General features: G+C 40.8%; 1 protein-coding gene across 1 annotated transcript in view; it reads right to left on the bottom strand.

Annotated features, from left to right (window-relative positions):
* csmd3b (CUB and Sushi multiple domains 3b) overlaps positions 1-21606 on the bottom strand; it is a 253514-nt gene that overhangs the window by 65398 nt on the left and 166510 nt on the right. The window contains exons 10-14 of the mRNA XM_028431853.1: positions 17717-17838; positions 9137-9240; positions 8494-8606; positions 782-964; positions 170-496 (exon numbers count right to left, since the gene is read on the bottom strand). Of these exons, the coding sequence (XP_028287654.1) occupies positions 170-496; positions 782-964; positions 8494-8606; positions 9137-9240; positions 17717-17838 (849 nt within the window). The remainder of the gene's footprint in view (positions 1-169; positions 497-781; positions 965-8493; positions 8607-9136; positions 9241-17716; positions 17839-21606) is intronic.

Raw genomic sequence — 21606 nt, 5'->3', positions numbered from 1 at the left:
CTTTAATTTATATTGTATGGTTGTTTATGTATAGATGGCTAATAGCTGTCTGCCTCCTACTTTGAAGTGGTGCCATAGATGTTAGCATTTCCAGGATATGATCATAATGCTATTCCTAATAAAAGCAATATTAAAAAAAAAAAGAATAAAAAACATGCAATGAACATACTACTGTATGTGATATTAAATCCTCTTCCTGACATGGAATGATCAGCCTGGAACTCCAGCCTCAATGTGTTGGTGTTAGACGTCAGATGGGAAGGATTCTCTGCCCCAGAGAACCTGCCAATGACGAGCGCATCGTTTGTCTCACCATCTTTCACTGTTAGAGAGTCGTAGGGTGCCTCAAGGTCAAAGTCATTAAAGGACAAGTGTATTCTGGAGCCCGGCTCTGATTGGATAAGCCAGACACAGTTCATGTTGTTCCCATAGCCTTCTGGGTAATCCGGAGAGAGGACGGTTCCTGAGGGAGCTGTGAAGTTGGACATGCAGGGGACTGTGGGGAGAAGAGGAGTATGACGGAGATGGAAACATTTCATGATGATGAGAGGGGAGGGACGGAATACAGAGAGAGACATTTTCTGTTAAATATTCATCTCCACAGCATCATCGGTCATCATGCGCCTCAGGCCATAATAAACTCTGTACTATCACCATGGTGACAGGTCAGACTAAGTTATCAACGTCACAGCTGCATAACTGCCATGTCTTTTTTTTTCCAAAGCTCAGTCATCTGCATCCAGATTCCTGAAGACCACGGACAAATCATTTTAATACTCACATATGCATATGGGGATGTTTGCAGACCACTGATTGTTGTCTTGGCAGGAGATTGTTTTTTCTCCAATCAGCTCAAAGCCAAACTGGCACTCAAACCTCAGGATTCCTCCATTTGAAAAGCTGTCGCCTTCTCTTATTCCATAGAGAGGAGTTCCAGGGTCGCCACAGCTCTCTTTGTCTATTTCTGGAATGACACAGATTCAAAAGGAGATATTAACATCTGCACGGGCATAAAAGACATGAATCCTGACCTGATGTAATAGTAGCTTATTAGGATCATCTGTGCAGAAGAAACCTGATGTATGATAGAAGAATTATAAGCACTAAGAAATGTGGCAGGAATCAAAGATAAATGCACATAAAAGCAACACACTCCTCCGTAACATAAGATCCAATAATAACAACCTGAGGCCCATGTTACAGAGCACATTGCACACAGGCTGAGTGTCATATTTCATGATTGTCACTTTAAAAAAATCCGTCACACTCCTGCAGTTCCTCAAAATGACTGAGGTGAGTCTGTAGGTTGCAAATGTGGTAAAATGGGTCACTGGCTTGCGTGATTACTAAAAGTAGACAAGTTTACTTCCCAAACTCTTTATGAGAGGATTTTTATGTACAAAGCTCATTTTATTTGCTCTGGCAGAGCACATCTAGCTTCCTTCCAAATATAGGTTTGATGTGATGACTGTACACAGGAGCCCTGCTGAGACATAAACAACCAATATGGCTGTGTCACACGTTTCGCTGCTTTGATTGGTTGTAGGTCTCCCCAGATGCTTCCAAGAGGAATTTTTGGTCTCTACCCAGTGATAACTAGAAAAATTAACATTTGTGTAGTTATCTGATTATTACATACTATTGATCATTTTTTTTATGTATGTGTGCCCCATGGTGCTTGTTAGTAAAGTTACAATCATGCACCAGGAGCTGTTCATCCATTTTAAAGAAAAAAGATGCTGCCAACTGAATCGACTCTTTGGTTTGCTGAGTCAAGCAGATTCTTTGAATGCTTCTTCTTCTCTATTCATGTAGCCTGGAGCCTGGTTTGTATCCATCTCTTTCTGATCGTCTCCTTCCCCTGAGTGTGCAAGTATTCATGACACCTCTGCTTTTTTTTTTTGGTGGTTTGACCAGAACGTTAGAAAGATCCTTCTTTGATTCCAAAGGTGCCACTGTGTCACTATATTTCTGTATAAAATGTTGTATATGAGATTTCTGAACATATACCCTCCATTTCCCAGGCCTCCCTCCTCCTTCACTCTCCCCACACAGCTCTCCTCTCCTGTTTTCAGTATTATTTACAGGAGCGACTCATGGCAGGGAGCGAAGGTGTGTGTGTGTGTGTGCTTCACTGTTAGTGTGCGTGTGTGTGCATGTTCGAGTGCGTGTTTGTGATGTATTGCATTAATTTCCATCATGACATCGTCTTTATGAGAACCACAGACTCAACCAATCCCAGCCTGCCTAACACACACACACACACAAACACACACATACAAACACATACAAAAAGAATGGAGAACAAATTGCTTTGGAGAGAAAACAGGCATACAGTTGGAACATTCCTGTACAACATGTACACACACACACGCACATAAACAACAATCGCATAACCACAGCCTCACACACTTCTCTCTCTCACACACACAAATAATCCTATTGTGTTGTAACAACAAGGCTGACTGATTCACAAAGGGGATTAGGGTCCTTAAAGTACATGTATGTGTGTGTGTGTGTTTGAGTGTGTGCGTGTGTGTGCGTCACTTCAGTGTTATGCTTGCGGCTGCACATTGAGCCCCATTCCATTCTGTTCTATAACGTTACATCATGTTCACACCGCATTGTCCATGGGAATACGCATGTAGGTGCACACACATAAACGCACCGCCTATAAAGATCGGTGAGAATGAGGTAATAGATTTTGGGAGGGATAATGAGATTGGGGGAATAAAGCCTATTGGCTGTTTCTCTTTTGTGACCATTCTGGAATTGATTTTAAGGCTAGGTTGTTAATAGTGATTGAATACCGAGCGTGTAGTTTTATGCACATACTAATGTATAGTCTTCTGTTGTTAAGTCCTGGCTGCCTTATTAGTGTTTCTAAAACAAAACCAAGATTCATTTGACACATTAAACAACATCAAATAACAATCTGAGGGTGCTATAACACAGCAGAAGTCTATTAGTGCTTCAGCAGAAATGAGAAACTCAGGCTGTCTAATTAACTTGTAGTTGTGTGATTGTGTGACCTAAAGGGAGTGGCTGAAATTGACTTGTTCACACTGTAGACATCAGTGAGGACTCTCTGTTGAATGAAAATTATCTTGTTTGTTACGCTGACATTTTTCGTTTTTCTCAGCTTCCGCCAAGAAGCTTTTGAGGATTGATTTGATAGCAGATGTGTATACGAAAGACATCAATTTTCTGCCCTCATTAGAACACACAATCCTCTATTGCTGTTTTAAGTACGCTTTTATTTTTTTTATATTCAGTGGTGTAATAACTCCAAAATACCTGCAACTCTCTGTAAATTGGCTTCTGGAAGACAGATAATAAGTACTTTCTTTGATCTGGACAACATTACGGTGCAGAAATCCATCACAGCAGTCTGCTGTACAAAAACTTTCCAACCACAGACTCATGACCTTGTAATGAGCTTGTGAGTCTGAAATCATCAGTGAATTTCAGGGTGTACGCTCCATCATCTATGTACAGAAATTACAGATACACACAGGCTACACACATCTCCCAGGCTGTTTTTTTTCTTTCACTGATTATTAAGGTAGCTCCTTCCATCCTTCTGAAAACCTCTAAATAAATGTGAATATTCACCTCAAGTACACTGTGTTACATCAAAGCCTGCCAAGACCGATGCTTTTATGAAGATAAAGCAGCATTTTCTCAACTTCTCTGTCTGTTTCAAGTAAACAAAAAGACTCTAATGAGCTCTAAACCATCTGCTGCTCAGTCTTGATGAGCTTTTCCAATTGCTTCATGACCAATGAGGGCGACAGTGACATCTTGTATGTTCTAAGTAAGAACAACATGGCTCCAGTCGCTGTCTCTTTAATCTATCATCACATTTAAGGGATCCTGCCCCTGTCCCTGTGCCATACATGATATGAAGCATGTGGAATTTAATGAAAGAAGCAATTTATTTTTTTTCCAGTAAATCATATAAACAATACATGGAACATTTTAATGTGACTGGCCAGACTGAATATTACATGAGTCAATAATTCATGAGCAGAAAATGAAAAGCTGTGATTAAGGCCCTGCCCCTCACGGTTTACTCTAACGCACACATGTATGTGTGTGTGACACTCAAAAACGCACACACACACACACAGCCAGCTTCACTAACCCAATACTCGGGTTATTGACTGTAAAATTGAACCACATTCTAGTTATGTTATGAATGAATTTTTCATGAACGTGTATTTCATGGTATCTCGCCTGCTCCGAGTGAAGTGCTGTGTGATTAACAGAGTCCTGCTTGGTACTTGGACTACAGTAGTGGAGCAGGATTAGGTTCCCAAAGACCCTACAGCATCTGAACAGGTTGTTGTTATTGTGGTGTATATGCTGAGTAAAACATATGGTATCCAGCAAAGCTGTAGTTAGCCAGGTCTTTGTTGAAGTTGACATTTTTGACCTTTTCATGCATTCTCTCTATTCAGACCAGTAAAATGTGAGATTTTGTGAGAGACCCACAAAATGTAAGGAAAGGCTATTCCCACAATTCTTTGTTTCAACTCGTTGAAAAGATTGTGCCTGACTAAGCCATCGGGTTTGCAGCCCTTTGTGAAGCACAAAGGTCACAGTGTACCGGAATTAAAAAAAAATAAAACACCTTGCAAATGTTACATGAAGAGATGCACAAATAATGAAAGAACTGGACTTGCTGTCTCTCTGTCCATCTCAGCAGATGCATACTGCAAGCAGCCACTGAACCAGGGGTCAACTACGCTGTAAAAATCCACCTTGACACCCTTTCCTTCTATAAAACACGTCACATATTAAAAACCATAAAAAGCAAATGGAAAAACCTAAAATAAAATCTCAACACTAAGATCTGACATTATGACTCAGAAGAAGAAGAGAAGAGAAGAGAAGAGAAGAGAAGAGAAGAGAAGAGAAGAGAAGAGAAGAGAAGAGAAGAGAAGAGAAGAGAAGAGAAGAGAAGAGAAGAGAAGAGAAGAGAAGAGAAGAGAAGAGAAGAGAAGAGAAGAGAAGAGAAGAGAAGATTTTTTTCCCCTTATACAAAAGGCTCATTTAATGTGTTTGACACATGAGCCTCAGCTATAATGAGTAATAGCAGGTAAGCTAATGGCACTGTGTGAGATAAACCTAGTAACATCCAACATACTGAACAAACTAGATAAAAAACATTTGTCATGAGATTAACGCATGCACCATTTCACCCTCTTTCCCAAGCAGCTGTGAAGCAGGAGATTGATGTTTATGCTTCACTTTGTAGTCTCCTTGACAGCATTATGTAACACAGGATGATGGGATAATGCACTTAAAAAGCTGGAGCTTGAGGGAATGGCTCATCACCGGAAACAAAATCTTTAAATCATCATTTATATATGATTCAATGTAAATGGGCAAGAGGCGAAGCAATATTTGTTTTGTTCCTCTTTGAGGGGCCGTACATCAAACAATGGTGTAACTAATGAAATTATAAGCTGCATATGTATATCTGAAATGTACACACGATGCTACATTATGGATGCTAAGCACTGTTCTTTTTGTTCTATTCTAGTTCTAACAGTGTTGACACACTGCGGCAGGTTTCTATTTAAAAAACAACAACAAAAAAAAATGATATTATTCTACACATATCCAGATAAAATATATCCAATATATATGGATTTTTTTATTCTATAGGAGTAAACATAAGTAAATCACTGAGATGTTGTTTCCTTGTTGAACCATAAAGCAAATAGTTCTCCTTGAAATTTCATGGATTGTGTTTAGCAACACACAAATGCACACAAACACTAACATATATCACAAATGGCGCCTCTGTGCAGACAGATATAAGCTTATGACAAATGCATGTATTCACAAACTCACTGAAACTTCAGCGTGAATGATGTCAATAATGATGTCATGCCACCTTAAAGCTGTGACATGTTCATGGTAGACTGAATGATGATTGTACACACAGTCTAGAGAGTGTGTTTGTGTGTGTGTGATTATTACTGCTGCAGATCCATAAATCTGTTAACAGAAAAACATACATTTTAGGTGTAATGTCGGGGTTGGAAAATGAATGGAAGTAAATGTAATGTGAGGGAAACACAACATAGAGTGTGTGTGTGTGATTTGTATGCCTTGCAGGGGGAGCAGAGTCAAAGTGTTGCCAGGTTGGTGACCTTGGCTTTAATAATAGATGAATAGTGACAAGAAAAAAAAGGGGGACAGAGACAGAGACCACGAGAAAGGGAAGAGAATGAAACACAGAGACAGACAAAAAAAACACACAGTGCTGTTCATTTGACAAATATCAGAAGAGGGATGTCTGATGCAGGAAGTGGGCTGAGAGAGAACAAAAAGCAGTAAAAGTAACCTAACAACAGTGCATTAGAGAGTGACCAGGAGAGAAAATATTTCAGAAAGAAAAGAATGAGAGGAGGAGGATGGATGGATGCTTAATGAGGAAAAATGAGACTGCGGGAGAAAGGGGAAGAGAGGCAGGGTGTGAGGAGTGAAAGAGGTGAGTGACTTGTTGGAGGAGCTTCGTTGGCTCACTGATGGAGGACCTGTCCAACACACACACATGTGCATTCACACACAGACCAGCACACACACACACACACACACACACACATATTTCTCAAAAAAAAAAACCTACATATATCTCACACAACCACCCACCTTGTCTTGTGGGTGATGGAGCCAACACACCGAGGCAAACACATTCATCTTGCTCAGAGTGTTGGTAAAACTTTTCATGGTATTTGAGTTTGAGTGAAAAAGTCACATTTTAAAGATATATTCATCTAAGTGGTGGACTGACCCAGAATGTGAAACCTGTTTACAGTCCACAGGCACCATACACTGTGGGTTATTAAAGGTAGGTAGTATAAAAACATTACATTTTAGAAGGCGGTAGAAATCTCCATGAAGGAAAACAAACATAGTTTATGATCTTAGATTATGACTTTTATGTTCAGAGATTCGTGAGGTTTTTGTGTAACGCAGCAGTTTCTTGCTACTTACAAAACATCTTTGTTATGCATACTTTTTTTATTATTATTTTTTTTTTGTTTCCTGGCCTTTGATGATGCGTGTAGGATAAATACAGTGTAGGCTACACCACACCGGTCTCCTTTGTAGAGCACAGAATAGACTTATTGTGTACTAAATGCAGATCCCTGCAGAAACTCACACCACCACGCTCATACAATGGGGCATTATTATAAGCATGGATGCATTTATATGGTGACTCCCTCCATTAATTTTTCCATTGATCTCTAGGGGGAAATTACACAGGAGAAATTAATGAGGATCCACGCAGCTATCGTGGAGCCTCTAACCAGATGTCCTTTATAATTCAGAGTCACTATCCCTCCTTAGATTACGTTTAAATAACTGTAGTGGTTGACTGAGGGAACGTTGGTATTTAATAGTTCCTTTTAATCACCTATTGTCGCTACATCGTCTGAACTTCACGCTGAAATGCGAAGAGTATAAAAGGGCAAAAGACACGGTGTCATTGTGGAACTCTCTGCATTACCAGGCTCAGCACTGTGACCTCATTATGACAATAAATCCACAGACGATGACACACAAATGAGGCACACGAAGTTCACTCCTGCAGCAAAAGCCTCTCTCTCTTATGTTTCAAGGACTGTGATCAAATGAACACTACATCTATCAAGCAGGGAAACTTGGAAAGGTTAATATTTTTAGTATGGCAGGAGCTGATTTGACAGGATGGCAAAATACTTTGTTCTTAACTGATATTTAGATAAAAGGTCAAGCGCTGCCAGGCAAGCACTTATTTTTAAAACAACTCACTAAACCAGCAGATCAAAAATATAAATATTTGTCAGTTTGTTCCCATTGAAGGGAAATTTTTTTTTTTTCAGTCAGCGATATCAAGACTCTAAAGTTCATGACGTTAATCTTTCTTGGAATTGCTTCTGAGCGCTGAAAGTGACACCATCAGACTGTAGAAGGCTTCAACACCTGGTAGACAGTAAGGAGCCAAAGTCCCGCCGCTGGGAAACAAAATATGTTTGACTCCCCAAATAAAGTCAATATTTACATATATATAAACATACACACACACATGGGACCATGGGGATTCATTCCAAGACATACTTCTTTATTTTCTTCATATTAATCATTGAGAAAGTTCATTTTGATGCAGTGTCATAAAGATAATAGAGACGTATGTCTTGAATAGTGAAGACATATGGAGACCTTATTATTCAGGTTTAAAATACAAACATGTCAGCAGTTCTGGAAGTTACTGGTTATACCAAGTAAAGTCAATGAGGATGTCTGTGTTTTACTGCCTATATTAATTGACGATCTGTGTGATGTCTTGATGGAATGATACAGACCTCCTGGTCTGTAGGACATGATGGGGAACACTACCCATAGCAGAGGTTTCTTGGTCATTGGCGTGCTTTTAATTCACGTTCTTTCCCATGTTGTGTCTTAAAAATCCAATACATGTCCATCACTTACCTTTATAGTTGATCTTGAATCCTATAGAGCCAACGCTCTCGTCTGACTGCAGGTGAAGCCACATCTGGTGGGTCATGCTGACGATCAGGTCAGGAACAAAGCTGCCTGATAGGCTGGAGCACAAAATGCATTGCTATTAAATCATAGTCATCATAATTACCACTATCCATCACTGTAATCATAGCTATAATCAAAATCCACACTGAGGCTCTGAGTATGAAAAAATACTGAAGCACACTGGAGGTCAGAGTTTGGCAGAATGTGAGCAACGTGAACAAAAATCACATCTTTTTTTGAGCACTGTAAATGTATGACAGTCCATCCCTTTAAGGAGAGAGGCACATGCTGCTGACTTATGATTGGACTAACTGTGTCAAAGAAGATGGAGGATTTCCAGCTAGCTGGATACTGATGGATTACATGAGGAACCAAAACAGGAATGTGCACAAGCTTCACGATGTGACCATTCAGACTTGAAGCAGACACATTCAAATGCCGACAGATTAACAGAAAGGAATGAATGTCTGAATGGGGCTTAGGATTTCACACCTTGGACTCAAAAATGAATAATGCAGTGGACACTTCTCAACTGCAGGAGACAGAAACAAAGGTAAATAAACAGTGGATATATTGAAATACTTACACCTGCAGTATTGTTGTAGGATCTCCCACTTCCCCTCCGTCTCCTATTGTTAAAGTATCATAAGCTATCTCCAGGTCAAATTCCTCAAAGTTGATCTGAATCACCTGAAATTGAGACACAAACACAATATACTCACATATCAAATACAGATTTATTGTTTTTTTATACAACAAAGAGAAATGAAAACACCACTGGGTGTCCCATCTACCTTAGTGGTCATCTGTAGATTACCGTAAAACTTTAAATAATAGCCCGGGCCTTTATTTGCCTAAATCGCAAAATTGTCCCTGCTTATATTTGGGACAGGCGGCTATTTGGGGCAGGCCTTTAATTATTCTGGCGAAAAAGCCATCCAGAACTAGCTGAAAAGTTCTCCACATCCCTTCCATCATTAATGTCATCGTACATTTCTTTAGCCTAGTTTATGTGTCTCCATGACAACGTCACACGTAATTGTTGTTTTTTATGTTATATTTATAGTTATATATTTGCTCCTTAACTTATGAGAAAATCAGACCCAGCTAATAATTAAGGCCGGCCTTTATATGTTCAAATCCATAATCAGACCGGGCCTGTAAACAGGACCGGCGTCAGTTTGGGACTCGACTATTATTTGAAGTTTTACGGTATACTAGTTTTCACAGATATTGGAGGGGATGGAGGGGATCTTTAGCAATAGGGTTGATGTCGAGAAGGATGCTGCCATCTGTACGTGCTGCAAACTGCAACCTGCAGAGACGCATGTCTTCAAAGAACACTACACTAGCCCTAAAATGTCACCACTTTTTTTGTCTCTTTGGCGTGTAACTAGCTCGCCCCATTTTCTTCCTAAATATTAGGCTTAAGTAGGCAGCTGTAAATAGAGTGATTCTGTAGAGGACAGATTAAAAGAAATAATTATGTTGAAGCTTTCTTTGAAAAATAATTAAAGAGAAAAATGTCAAGTAATAATTGGACATAAAATATAAATACATTAATTAATTAATAAAAATATATGAATAAAATAAACCTTTAAAATATATTAGGCTTTCACCTATACTCATATCAAAGCCATCTCCCCACTGAATTATATTTGACCAAAGGTGAATCATTGCAATTCATTAATGCATCGCACAATGTGGTATGATCTTATTCAGCAATGCACTGTGAAGAAGAAGGAGATAAGGAACACCTCTGCTCTGCACTCGGAGCTGTGAGGAACAGCACACAGCTCAAAACTCTGATCAGGAATTATTAAACCAACACTTTCTGTTTCATCTAAGACCAGAGAGAAACACATTTGGCAGAGGAGAAAAGAGAATCGTGGGGGAGGGGGAGGGAGCTCACATGGAAAAGAGGGAGGATGGAGGAAGAGAGGAATGAAGTGGTGGGTGGGTTGGGGGGTTAATAATAATGAGCACATCTTTGATGCTAGCAAAGTACGGTGTTAGAATCTCTCAAGCTAAAATTCTGACTGGAGCCTCAGGGGAACATTGAGACCTCACTCTGCCTCCTCCCTCCTCTTCCTCTCTCCTTGTGAGGAATTTTCTGATTTCCAGATTCAATATTTGTCCGGAAAAACTTCAAAACCACTGAAAAACATCGCCCTGGTCTGGGTCTCCTCTAAGCTGCCGTGCAGCATATGAACATCCTCTTATTTCTGAGCATCTGTTTGTATATTCAAACTTTCTGTCCGTTTTACCTCTTCACTATCTGCAACCTGAACACCCGGGGACACGACACCACTACTGTGCATGCTGGAGAAGAAACAGCTCATCCCAACGTGACACAGAATAAACAAGAAGAACGAAAAACTGAGTGCATAAAGGATGGATTTCCATCACCTGCTGCTTTACTGTCATCTGCTGGATGTGTTGCCTGATTTGTTTTTGTTCAGGGGTTAATTTTACTTTTTCTTTCACACTCAGGAGCTCAATCAGCTTTTGATTTGCTTGTAACAGCAGGGCAACCTTTCTCTGCATGAGAAATAACAGCTAGCCAGACCAAAATAAAAATAAAGCAAAACAGAAAGCATCTACACCGCCATCACCTGATTGGACCAGAAAAAAAAGAATCAAACGGGGGGGGGGGGGCAGCGATCTGCCCACTGCTCACGGTGCTGACTCAGTCTTATCGGCATGTAAGGCAGCAGATTGGATTAAAGCATTACCTACAAACCTGCTAAACTCTCTCTGGAAAGCACGCACACACAGACACCCTCGCTCACACCAACCAGGCATGGCTTTGTGGAGATTAATGTATCTATTTCTGTGATTACGCCGTCGCCATACTCACACATGCACTTATCACTGTATTCCAATTAAGTCAAAGCGGGCTCTCAATAAACCAGAGCAAATCTCACAGAAAATAGCACAGTGGTACATTTGGGGATTTGTTTTTATACACGTCAATCAAATGCAAGTCAAATCTACACTTCAACACTTTAACTTCTATCGCTGTTTGGAATGGAATATTTAAATAACACAATCGTTTATTGTTTGATTTTTGTCAGGGCAGTTTGTCGAAAAGTTGTACATTTACCCGGAACCTCACACAATGCTGCAAAACTGAAAAGTGTCTCTAAAAGTTCAGTACATTAATAAAAACTTGATGTGAATTATTGCATGTTGGTGGTTTGGTCAGAACGTGTGTGTACGTGGATGATCCTGATCTATCTCCTTGTATACGTCCTTTAGAGAACACCCTAATGCCACATCAGCACAGTTCACACAGCATTAAACACAGCTAGGCTGTAACTACATTACAGTGAACGCATATGTGTGTTCATCTATGAATGTTGCACTGGAGACCTCATTACTGACAGTGTATTAGTGTTTATGTGTGTGTGTGTGTGCTTCTCTTTTAGTGTACTCAGTGTGTGTGTGCATGATAGATGAAACCCAACTCTCTACATATTTCTCCTCTCCTTTAATTGGTTGGTGTTCATGCAAACATCCATCTCTCCCTCTCTCACTCTCTCCCTATCTCGCTCCCTCTCTCTCTCACTGTCACCCTGTCTGACTCTCTCTTTCTAATTGGCTGCTGCATTCCTTCTTTCCATCCATCTATGGCTTCTGGCCAATGAGGCGACAGAATTGGATTTCTGCTTGATAAAGCACTTCCTTTGGTTGTCGTGGAGACAATGAGGTGAGTGAGGCTCCTCCCTACTCATACCGTAATAAGACGTAGAGATACCTTGAAGATACAGTTACTGAAGGAATATCTGAAACACCTGGAGAGTGACACGGTCAGTGATGTAAAGCGGGCACAGACAGAGCTGGAGAATAATAGATTATCTGTGGCAGCATTGCACTGAACCCTCTGCCTCTTGCTTCCACTGAACGCGTTTCGGCCTAGATGGAATAAATAGTGCCATTGCGAGGGAAGCCGAGCTTTAGCTGATGAAGACTGATGGTGGAAGCCCACTGCTGCTTAGTGTTTTACCCCTTACTTCAGTTTCATCGAACTAAATCTACCAGGTGTCTCCCTTTCAGATACAAACTGTGAACAGAGGGAAGGTCTATACGTTCCCTTTACTGTTGCTATGCAACTACTGGACTATAGAATGCATTGAAATTGCAGAGCTCTCTTCTGATAAATGTTTGCCATTTTTCATCCCTGATCCCCTAAAACAAGTGCTATGCTGGTAATCCTGTCACGGAGATGCAGAAGTGCTACACGAAGCTAAAGGAGCCACGTGAAGGAAACAAAGAATGATGTAGTGTGCTTTAACATACACACATCTGTGTTTACTTCCTCAAAGGTTGAATCAGTCAATATAGAAGCAGCTCAAAGAACAGGTATGGGAATATGATCCTATAAAAACGGCCCGTGGAGTTGATCCACTACTCCACCAGCAATGGAGTTGATGTAAACCTCCAGCCACTAACACAAGCGATACGGAACAGCTGCATTGTTGTTTTCAAACGAGTCACACCTCTGTGAGAACAGATGTGACCGCTGTTGTCTGGGGGCAAATGTTAGTTAGTTTGCAGGTTTTTGGAAATCTGGCCAGCTGTGGGTGAGAATATAGTTCATGGCTGGCATGCAAAGATGCTAACTTCAGTCATCTTTCCATACACAAATATCTTAGGCACAAAGTCATGTTGTATCGTCACTTTATATTGGAAACTGTAGTCTCTTCAACTTTTTTGAAACTAATCACTGTAGTTCTTTCATGACACAAAGCAAACTAAATCCAGTATACACTTTTCCCTCAGCTTCAGTGTGTATTCAAACGTCTTTAAGCATATATTCTACCATTGAATTCCACCTACCTATTAGTACAAAGAAAATAAAGCTGCCTTTCTACTAGATGTCCTTGCCAGCACTTCCTTTGTGTTTGTCATGTTAACTAAGCATACGTAGTTCACTGCAGTCACATTCTTGTATCCACATGTCCATTATGCTTTAGACTATGCCTGCAGCCTATAGCAAGTGTCTAGCTATAATATGTGCAGAAATATAGATGCATGGAATATATAAGTCTGCCACAAATCTCACACAACATCAATACGTGATATTAAGAAAGAAGTGCTGTGATTTCCTGCTATAACAGAATGCAGAGAGGAAATCAAATGATGGGGAAAGTAGAGAAGAGAAGAGAAGAGAAGAGAAGAGAAGAGAAGAGAAGAGAAGAGAAGAGAAGAGAAGAGAAGAGAAGAGAAGAGAAGAGAAGAGAAGAGAAGAGAAGAGAAGAGAAGTAGTAATGGCCATCTCGTCCTACCACCCCCAAGGTTAAATGAGAACAGGAGAGAATGAATTGGCTCTAAAGGCTCATTCTGCCAAAACTAAATGAAGCAATAACATCGGAGTGCTATAGAACCCCATTAACACTTAACCTAAGAGAGAGAGAGAGAGAAGAGGGGTGGGTCGACAGAGGAAGAGAGAGATGAAGGGAATATGGCTCATGAAGACAAAAAGAAGAAGAGTACACCTTGTGTCTCTTTACCTTCAGAGTATGAGAGGCAGACGTGTGAGAGTGGGTGTAGAAGAGAAAGAGAAGTAGTGAAAAACAGATTTTTCCCCTCAAGTGCCCTCCTCCCTCCCTGTATTCTCTCTTTCTCCATAGTAATTTGACGGTTTCAGCCTCAGCTCTTTAATGAAGAATCTGGGTAATTCTGAGGACAGAGCCTCTGGGAGTGATGGAGGAGGAGGGGTGGGCAGTGTGGAGAAAAAAAAAGAAGGATGAGACAGGGAGAATGAGAGAAAGGGAGTAAAGGATGAAATAGGGAGAGACATGTACAAGCAATGAAAAAAAGAGAAGTTCTACAGAGACCAGGATCAGCGGGGACAACTCTCTCACTCTCTCTCTGAGTGTGTTATACTGCTTGCACCACCACCTCTCTCTCTCTCTCTCTCTCTCTCTTTCCAGGGTTCAGGGGGAATGTCTTTGCCTTTGCTCCTACACTGACCATTCCCCTGTCCACTAATCTGCCCCTCATTCCCTCATCAGCCTCCTAATTGAGAACAGCTTTTAACTGCCAGCACACCAGATCATCATTGCTGCCGTTCTGTTGGAGTCATTTTTGCCTGTCACCTGTTGTGTTTCTGCCAGTTCCCCGACTGTGCATTTGCCTCTGCCACCTGCCCAACACAAGTCTGCCTTTTTGAAGGAGTAAATCGCCTACTTTGCAACTCTGCGTCTGCATTTTCCTCTTGTCACTAAACATCTGCACTGTGCCTTTGTGAATTCCCAAACCATGAAATGTGCCCAGCACTAACTGTGAGCAACTGACTGCAGTAATCGCAGATCAATACGCTTTAGAGTGTATTTTTTTTCTACCCAACAATTTAAAATGGACTATTATAAAAGTTTGTCAATATTGTGATACAGTATATATCCAAGCCATTCGTATGATTTATGTCTCAGTGTCATATTTAAGTCTCTATAATCTTAATCTTAAATAAATGTGAAATCTATAACATTGGATTTATTAGACTGCAGCTACTCTCAGAATAACTAAAAATGTTCATAACACTTAGCCTGTCCTATTAAATCATAACTCATGCTGCTAAGTAAAGATTTCTGGATGTCATTAGATTGATTCATGCTATTAACCAACTTTGAAATCTTTAAGTTTTAAAATCCACATGCAGTGAAGCAATGACACTTGATGGCAATGAGAAGAGTCTGACAGGAAAAGGCAGTAAGAGATACTAATGTGAATGTACCCTAGGCTCGCCAAGACATCTAATAAATGAAGTCACTCTCCTCCTGTCCATCCCTTTGCCGCCTCAAGTCTCTCTTCTTTTGTCTTTTGTCAGACTTGTATGCAGGTCAGAGGCCTGTCTGCAGTGTCAGAAATCTACAGTGTGTTGTGTACACACGACACAAGAGTGCAACTGTGTCCTGCCCACACTGGAAGAGAAAAACAATTCAGTGCTCTCTTATGACTGCTGTGTGGTGGGATGCACTACTACACTAAGTTTTTTATGAGCTGCCAAGCCACAACATTGAAGGCAGGAGCTAGAAGAACTGTCAACCTGAGTGAACCTGACACTCCATATGCCTGTTGAAGTATTGTAAAGTATGTAAAATGTTAAAACTTTCACAGATTTTGAGGCTCTGGAACTGTAACCATTGCTGTGTTTACAAAGTTTCCTTGAATGTCTCTTGATTTTAGTAATATTGTGCATTTATAAAAAAAAAAGAAAATATCTGAATATGTTTGTATATAGTACATGCTATGAGATGCTGCAGCGGTGTGATGTTCATCCTCTTCATGTCAGGCACTGCACAAATCTACAGACCTGTGACGACCTCTGCTTTGACACAGTGTCATCTAAGACATGTGTACCATGTGGTACATGACATGTCCATGATTCAGTATGGCACATGGTGTTATGCAGTGTGGTGTATGACATGGTATGGAGCATTACAGTAGATGATGACCTGTAAAGCTTTTAAAGATAAAGGGCTTTAACATGTCCTGATGTAGCTTCAGCTCATCGGGTCTTCATTTCGGTCAACATGTTCCACAATCGTTTGTATCGACACTTATCACACATATACTCAAATCCACCACACCCCAAAGGGAGCAGAAGGGCATTAGTACTATAGCCTTCAACAGTCATATACACATTTTAGCCTTCAACAGAGAATGCATTGCTGTAGGCCATAAACCAGAGGCCTTGGGCAGTGACAGGGTGCTGTGTGTGTGTGTGAGGGACAGAGCAACACAAGGGTTTTGAGGGAGAGCAAAGTGTGTGTCTTAACATGGCCCTCAGGCAAAGATCCATAGTGTCTTTAAGCATATATATATGTAGAAAAATGTGATGCTGTGTTTGTGCGTCCCTGTTGTGCTGACGCAGGTGTTGCTATTGACGACAGAGCGGTCACCAGAGAGACCCAGAGTCGAATAAGGATGTGTCTCTGAATACCAATCAGATTTCTGCTGGGACACAACGCGACCAATGGCAGATATCCGTCTAACCTCCAACCCGTCGCACGCCCTCTCTGCAGGATTAACCTATCACACAGATTTGGATACTGATATGCTTTGACTAGCATATAATTTACAATACCTTCCTGCATTAATTATTATCAACCCATTTTAATTATGTAAAAAAATGCTGCTAAACTAACTTGGTAAATGCCTGTAAGAATCACTGTGTTATATCAATTAAAATTACATTGAATGCATGAAATTCAAATGGAGCCGAGCCTTGGAGCTAGTTCAGGAGGAAAACTTGAGCTGTGCTGCTACACTCTGCTCCTGCAACATACAGCATACCCAACTCAGCCTTTACAGTAAGCCTCAATTGAAGCTGACATGCAGTCTCCAGTCTCGCTCTGACAAGGCTGCTGTTGCTTATTTAACATTTCATGAGCCCCACTTCTACCCTACCTTGTTGCCCATTTTTTATGGACTATGCAAATCGCAGCATACACACAAAGTTTATTATATGGGTGCATCTTCCTAATACACATTCATATAATAATGTAATAAAGATGTGTGCTGTCCTTCAGACACTTTTAACCCTTTTTATCCTTTGTTAAGCCTGTAGTCTATGGATCTAGTGGGAATGTTCTCTGTAGGTCAAGGGCTTTCAGAATCAATAGTTCTTATGGGAACTTGTGGCACCTCAGGAGATTAACAAGCCACTGGGAATCCAGTAGCCCTGCTCTGGATGCTGCTCCAAGTCGATTGCCTGCTTGTATTCCAGATCAGCAGAGGATATTGTGGGGAAGATCGTATCGTCTGACTCAGAGAGTTGGCCCAAGTATAAAGCTGAAGAATTTAGCTAGAGTGAGAATTAGCCTTGCAAGAAGATATGGGCTATGGAGACCATCCAGAAATTGAACTGTTGAGGTCAGGCAGTGTCTAAAAAATGCTCTCCGGTGCCAAAGAAAATGAACCATTCTGCTAACACGGATTCCAACCCGAGGGAGCCCATGTGTGCACCTTGAGTGTGCTACTCACTAATACAGCACATTATAGGGATAGAGTGGTATCACCTGTGATTTTCCCTCTGACATAACCCACTTTGTCATTTTTGTTCTAGAAGTAAAGTGAAGGTTAAACAGCTGATAGCTGGTCTTTGTAGAGACAGTAAAATATTTAAATGTAATAATGTGATTAGAGAGAAGAGGTTTACCTTATTGGGATTTGATGCAGTAATGATCCACACACACTGTGCGTTGTTCTCATATTGAATTGGGAAGTTAGGAGACATGAAAGTTCCAGACGGCCCCTGAAGATTACTGCCACACGTCTTCACTGTGGACAGAAAAGAAACACAATGTCAGTGTTTTTATATCCAGCTGCAGAATTAGCACACTGTCGAGTCACTGCAGAACAACAGGGTGACGATCACCTTTATAATTAAAACCATTTAAATGATGCTTTGCTCAGAGATAATCCAACAGCAAATTTATGGCATTTGTGGGTCACAGCAGAAGTTCAGTAAAGAACAATTAGAAGTGACGCTGAACACCGCTGAGAGCTACAAGGAGAGAGGGTGATGACAGGAAGAAGGGAAGAGAGGACTCGAGTGCCGACAAGAACAGAAAGAGGAGAAGAAGGTCACATAGATGTTATTGATACTGTCAGCAACATCTCCCTGGATAACGATACTTAATTGGAAGCTATTGGGTGTGAAATACCACAGGATTAGCTAGAGTTGCCGTATTGACCGACAGAGACATTTACCAGCAATTTACACCCAACATCCACTAAAAGTTAACAATTTCCAAGTACAGTACCTGTCCTACCTGGGCAATAAATACCAAGTCTATCTTACAAGAAGAAATAACTGTACTCTTTAAAGTGGTCTTGACAAATGAAGCTGCATTTGGTTGATTAGTCTATAACTGTGTGATTCAAGTGGAGATACAGATTTATAAAATCCCCTATATAAATACTTGTAGTGTAGCCACACTCATTAGGGTGTTGAATATGACACATGCTAGGTGTTGAATAAACCACCTAAGCCTTTATTAGGCTTCGTGTTGGGACTGGAGGTGATAGAGAACCTGCTTGTCTGTCCTTGGGTTGTCCTGTTAGAGTTGGGAGGTAATTTTCTGGTTGGTTTGAAGCAGCGTTTGTTCCTTAATTAGTTTGTTCAGAGGCAGGCTGTAAGAATACGTACAGTTAACAGCCACACACACACACACACACACTCACACACACAGAAGACAAAGGAGCGTACACATGTAATGTTTATAGGGCCTTATTTTAGAAACAGGTAGTGAGTGTGTAGAGTGAACTGTCTCGACAAACACACACACCTCACATTGCAAAATAACAGAAATGAAACTCCCATGCACTCCCACTGATGTAAACACACTGCTGTGACTTAGCGGTCAGAATGCAGGGAAGGGACAGATAAAGACATTATAGCACAGTGTGTTTGTGTTTTTTTTTCGTGTGTGTAATGAAGTGTATCCATGAGGTGCTGTAAGAGAGAACAAGCAAACAAGAGACCCTTTAGAGGCAAACTTCTATCGCTCCTGTCTCCTGGATCTCCTGCCTCTGACTGTACCTAGCTGATCCTCTAATTCTCCATGCATCGTCAGCTGACCTTCTCCTGTGCTCAGCTCACTGCAATTTATACACCGATAGAGACAGTAGAAAGTGTGTGTGTGCGTGCACGCTTGATTTGCACGTGAGAAATGATTTATCTGCATGTCTCAGAGAGTATGCGCGCCTTGGTAAGTGTGTGTATGCGTGTGCATTGACAGCTCAATCAGCGTGTCTTGAACAAATGGCCAGCCCATCACCGTGCCAACAGCAGAATGGGCACGATGTTGCTATAGCGATAGTGCAGAGAGAGTTATCACTAGAATTACCAGAGGAGCTAACATCCCATAATTTATATTAAACTCCATCCGTCTCTCGGCCCTGCGTCTGTCTGTCGCTCGCTCTGTCTTTCTCTCCGTGGCTTTTATTCCTCTGCGAGCCATTGTCTGTACCTCATGATTTATGTCACACTCCATCATTTGCTCCTAGTGTCTCTTCATCACCTTTTATTCCCACTTTTTGTCCAGTCACATCTTTAATCTTTTTTACCTACCTGAGGCCCATGTTGTGCATATATCCATTGTGCTACCGCCATTACTGATCAGTTTCAACAAAGGTACTTTTTACTGCACTACATTTCTCCGTAGCTGTTCGTTTATGTGTTGCTACGTATCCTATGATCAAATTTAGGCAATTTCATGTGTTGCTATGTTAAACTACTTCACTACACAGACACAGTTGGCCTTCTTCACCATATGTATATGCATTAGGAGTTTATGTGTTAACTTCTCTTGAAGGTTCACCACCTCAACAAAAGCAAAAATTGTGTACTATAATGTTCAGACTGACTGACAGGCTGCAGCGGATGAGACCTGAAACCACTGAGAGGCCAAGTGCTTATACTCTGCGGCTATACTATACTAAATACAAAAGAAGATGTTAATTGAGGAGTAAGATTTACTCATATTAGCAGAGGAATATTTATATATTATTACAAAAACTGTCAGAATAATTTCCCTGCTTGTCAATCAGTGTAACTTTGTGTGTCTTTCTGTATCTCTTTCCCGCCCTCATCATTATTTATACTGGCACACAGTATATACTAGAGGGTTTAAAGCCAAAAGGGCCACACTATCATTGAAACGATAATGAATTCTGGATCAAATTACACATTTTGATGAGGTCTATCTGGTACTAAAAGCATATTGTAGAAATCAAGAGCAAGATTAAATGAACACTCTAGGCATGAACTGCAGGGAGAGTGTGTGTGTGTGTAACAACATAACCTCTTTGTGTTTATATATTCAGATCAACTGGATACCCCTAGGACTCTCACTCTATCGCATTCACACAAACATACACACCCACATAAACCGCTGGGATGTGGACCAAAATTAAATGATGTTTTAGGCAAAGATCACATTGCCAAAGCCTATACAATAGCTGCAATGCCCTTGCTCACATTTTGTTTTATGGCTTCAGAGCATGACATACCCCATAAGCACTGGGAACATTGCCGTGAGAATGTTTTTGAATTTTAATACTGTTCGGCTTCACAATTTTTTTTTTTTTTTGGACTGACAAGTCTCTGGTCCGATCTGCCTCACACTCACGCTCAAGGTCTATAACTCTGCTGCTTTCTCAGCAGGACGGCCTTTGTGGTTAGTGATTCGTCCCCCCCCCCCCACTCCCCAAGTGGAGGCTTCGCTTCAATCATCCAGACTGTAATACCTGCTGAAGCATACCAAGGACACTTAACCCTTACCTGTTCCGGATTATGTATCTGACCCAGAACCCCCAACCAGACTGCAAATCGAATCATACGGATGGGTTTTCAAAAGTACACAATTCATGGTCTGATTTGGAAATGGGATCAAACATATCTGCTAAACTTTGTGGATTTGGTTTACATACTGTCATCTACTGTAAAAAACACACAGTTTAGAAAACACAATAAAATGGCACCGCATGCTCTGTGGGTATTTTTACACCTATAAACACAGGATGGATTCACTGCTCCATTCTCTACCAGCCTTTCCAAAAGGATTCACAGTGAAGGGCTTCAGTGGAAATCTAAGAAAGCTTCACTATATTATGATTTAAAGTTAAATAATAAAGGTTCATTACACTCATTTGTACTAGACAGGTACAAGGGAATGTGCATTTTGATGGTTATAGGAAGTATCATCTATGTTATTTAATGACAAGGACACATAACTGTCAAGTTATCAATTAAATTTTAATCACATATAGCCTGTCATGTCAGACAGTTTTACTTATGAACCAACAAGTCCAGCAACACACATTTATTTGAAGTGTATGTGTTCACTTTGGGTCGTCGCTGTCAGATTAGAGATCAGAAGTTTCTGCAGGATGGTCAAACTGGCTCTTTTAACAGGCTGCCTACAGGAGCAGATAGATTGACCAATGGACACAGAGAGTGATTGATGACATCATTAAGCTGGCACACAGCGTCCCAATAGCCCTCGTTCTAGTTGGAGCTTAAATGGGCACACACACAGACAC

Source organism: Parambassis ranga, chromosome 2, assembly GCF_900634625.1.
Source record: "Parambassis ranga chromosome 2, fParRan2.1, whole genome shotgun sequence".
NCBI classification, from domain to species: Eukaryota; Metazoa; Chordata; class Actinopteri; family Ambassidae; genus Parambassis; species Parambassis ranga.
This window is presented reverse-complemented; position numbering and strand designations above follow the sequence as displayed.